Below are 3,290 nucleotides of genomic sequence, written 5' to 3'. Positions count from 1 at the left end.
TGGCGCTATTAACTGATACAGAAACCATTCTGAGCTTGTCAAAATGGGGCAATTATTGAATATATTTAATGTGTTAAATGTAATTTTTTCATCTATCATTTTGACCAAGTTGCATACAAATTATCTCTAAAGATAGATTCGTTGAGGTCCGCGTGCATGTAAATATTGCGGAAGCGTTTAAAAAACCAATTTTTATCATATATTTGTCCGTCAAATCCGTCAATATACTTAATGGAAATTACTGATGATTGTCACGGTAACGCTCACTTAAAACCGTCAGATATGTAAAAATAACCTATATTATACCAATCACCGATCAGGAAAGGACTAATCCGAATCATGTCATCGATCATTAAAAATTCACGTTAAAATAAAATAACAGGTTGCAAGAACAGTACGGCTTCAAGGATTAATTGTATCTTGTAAAATCTTTACACGTGTCTTCACTTATTGTGAATACAATTAATATATCAATGACCTACATGTATCTCATTAAAAATCGTTTCCCCCTCGCATCCAAAAAAGATCGGAGCACTTTAATACATCCCCAGTTTCGGTTGATTTCAGATAGCTCAATGTTCATTATTATGTGTTATATTGTGTCATTTTTTCTTTTTATTCGTCGTGGGTTTTTTTTTTCTACCATGGTTGTGTTTTATGTTATCTGACTTATGATTTTTGATTCGTCCTTGGTTTTTCTTTTGTTTTTGATTGATTGATTGATTGTTGGTTGCTTAACGTCCAGTGGCAAATATTTTATGCATATTCAGGACGAGAACAAATTAACAATAAATACAATAGGTAGGTTCTGTAATGTAGACCGGGGAAATTTGGACTGCCACTGGAAAATGAGGGTAAATTGGATAGGGACAGCAATTTTGCCTTGCAACAGATCACCTACGGACCCCTCAAAGAGTTGTTGCAAGGGTTCTTAACGTGCAGAGAGCGTGGCACTCTCTCTACACGAGGCATCGGATTTAACGTCCCCATTCCGACCTGACGTGGCTGCGTACTTGTACATCCCGCACAGCCAAACGGACGCCCCACTTTGGCAAGGGTTCTACTGCCGGTCGGAAGAAGCAAAAACAAAATTTCAATCCTGGTATCTATGATGAGTTTATTTACTCATGTCAGAGTATTTCTCAGTAGTGCGGTAGCTACAGTTGTATGGGTGTTTCAAAATGTGAAAAGCAGTTAATCTTCTTTTCGGTTTTTATTGTTTACTCGTCAGTACCTGTTTGGTCTGATCAAGTCTTAATCGACTGAGTTTACCGCAAACTACACAAAGAGTTCCTTAACCCCCCATTATATTTATCAACAAGGCCAATAAACATTTTTGGAAAAAGGGACGAGAGTTCTTCGACCTTACCCTTTATCAACTTTGCATTTCAATAAATCAGAAATACAAACAAATACTGCTTACAACTATTCGTCCTATCAACGACGAAACTATTTTCCATATGCCTGTTTGACGTAGCTGGTCGAGGTCACTTAAACTAGTAGACACTCGACAATATTTCACACCAAAGAAACAACCGACTAGATCAAATACAGCTAATACTACTACTCTAAAAATAGTAGCATTTAACTGCAAATTAAAACCATCAAAACAAGTACGAAAGCAGTTAATAAATTATAAAAGAACAATGACATAATCCTCAAACAAGAACATTGGTTGTTTCAATTTCAAATACACTCACTCAATGAGATAAACATTTTGAAGGAAAATCAGTTGATAAATCAGTTGATAAGTACAATTACATACATCCAGCCCAAGTACCCAGGGGATATAGGGGAGCTGCAGTTATTTCAAAAAAAGGAAATTGATCTTCTCGTACAATCATTTGAAGATGGAGGAGAGCGTATACAATGTGTAGAATTTGTAGATAGCATGTCTAAGCCAATGTTATCAAGATTTGGATGAATTTAAAGAATGTATTGATCAACTTTTCGAAATCGTGCTAAAATATACAAAAACTCATGATATTTGTTCTGGTGCTATAGTGAGTTGTTCTTGTGTGTCCTCTGGTTGTTCTGGTGCTACAGTTTGTTGTTCTGATGTTTCTTCTGGTTGTTCTTGTTTTTCCTCTGGTTGTTCTTGTGCTTCAGTTTGTTGTTCTGATGTTTCCACTGGTTGTTCTGGTGCTTCAATTTGTTGTTCTTGTGTTTCCTCTGATTGTTCTGGTACTTCAGTTTGTTGTTTTTGTGTTTCCTCTGGCTTTTCTGGTGCTACAGTTTGCTGTTCTGATGTTTCCTCTGGTTGTTCTGGTGCTTCAGTTTGTTGTTCGTGTGTTTCCGCTGGTTGTTCTGGTGCTTTAATTTGTTGTTCATGTGTTTCCTCTGGTTGTTCTGGTGCTTCAGTGTGTTGTTCTAATGTTTCAGTTTGTTGTCTTTGTGTTACCTCTAGTTGTTCTGGTGCTTCAGTTTGATGTTCTGGTGTTTCCTCTGGTTGTTCTAGTGCTCCAGTTTGTTGTTCTGATGTTTCCTCTGGTTGTTCTAGTGCTTCAGGTTGATGTTCTGGTTTTTCCTCTGGTTATTCTAGTGCTTCAGTTTGTTGTTCTGGTGTTTCCTCTGGTTGGTCTAGTGCTTCAGTTTGATGTTCTGGTGTTTCCTCTGGTTGTTTTAGTGCTCCAGTTTGTTGTTCTGGTGTTTCTTCTGGTTGTTCTGGTGCTTCAGTGTGTTGTTCTGGTGTTTCCTCTAGTTGTTCTAGTGCTTCAGTGTGATGTTCTGGTGTTTCCTCTTGTTGTTCTGGTGCTCCAGTGTGTTGTTCTGATGTTTTCTCTGATACATACAATGTCTATGTTCTATATAAGAGTATTGTTTGTCGTTCCAAAAGCACTATTTTGAACTTTCAATAGCATTTGTTTTGTAGTTGCAGAGAGTTGTTACTACAGGAACAATTACCGAGAATCGCAGTACAATCAAACCAAATGCCAGTGAGATGGGAGATGTTTCGTCCATGATAGACTCAAGGAACAGTCTTAAGGTAAAAAATGCTTATTGATACCAGCTGAACCTTATTCTCGTCAATCTCTCGCCAACTCAATAGCCAAAGTTTAAATTTTGCAACTTCTTGTTTACCAATTTTTGGAGGAGGCGGGCCTGGGTCTCCGAATTGAGCTGCATACATGGGTAATGCATTGACTTTTTGCAATTCCAATTCCTACCTCCCTTTTTTAAAAGTCCTGGATCCGCATCTGATTCGTAGGCTTTTCATAAAATAGTTATAAATGGTACAACGTACTTCAGATACAGAAACATTCATTTAGTATCGGGTCATATAAATATAT

At 37.4% G+C, this 3,290-nt stretch overlaps 1 protein-coding gene across 1 annotated transcript; it reads right to left on the bottom strand.

The window, feature by feature from the left end:
• Positions 1 to 1,978: 1,978 nt before the first annotated feature.
• LOC127732273 (110 kDa antigen-like) lies at positions 1,979 to 2,961 on the bottom strand. Its single transcript, XM_052241349.1, has 3 exons — positions 2,928 to 2,961; positions 2,588 to 2,781; positions 1,979 to 2,527 (listed from the first exon to the last, which is right to left on the bottom strand). The coding sequence occupies exons 1-3, from the start codon at positions 2,959 to 2,961 to the stop codon at positions 1,979 to 1,981; spliced, it is 777 nt and encodes a 258-aa protein (XP_052097309.1).
• Between the last annotated feature and the right edge of the window lie 329 nt (positions 2,962 to 3,290).

Source organism: Mytilus californianus, unplaced genomic scaffold (assembly GCF_021869535.1).
Source record: "Mytilus californianus isolate M0D057914Y unplaced genomic scaffold, xbMytCali1.0.p SCAF_23, whole genome shotgun sequence".
Lineage (NCBI taxonomy): Eukaryota > Metazoa > Mollusca > Bivalvia > Mytilida > Mytilidae > Mytilus > Mytilus californianus.
This window is presented reverse-complemented; position numbering and strand designations above follow the sequence as displayed.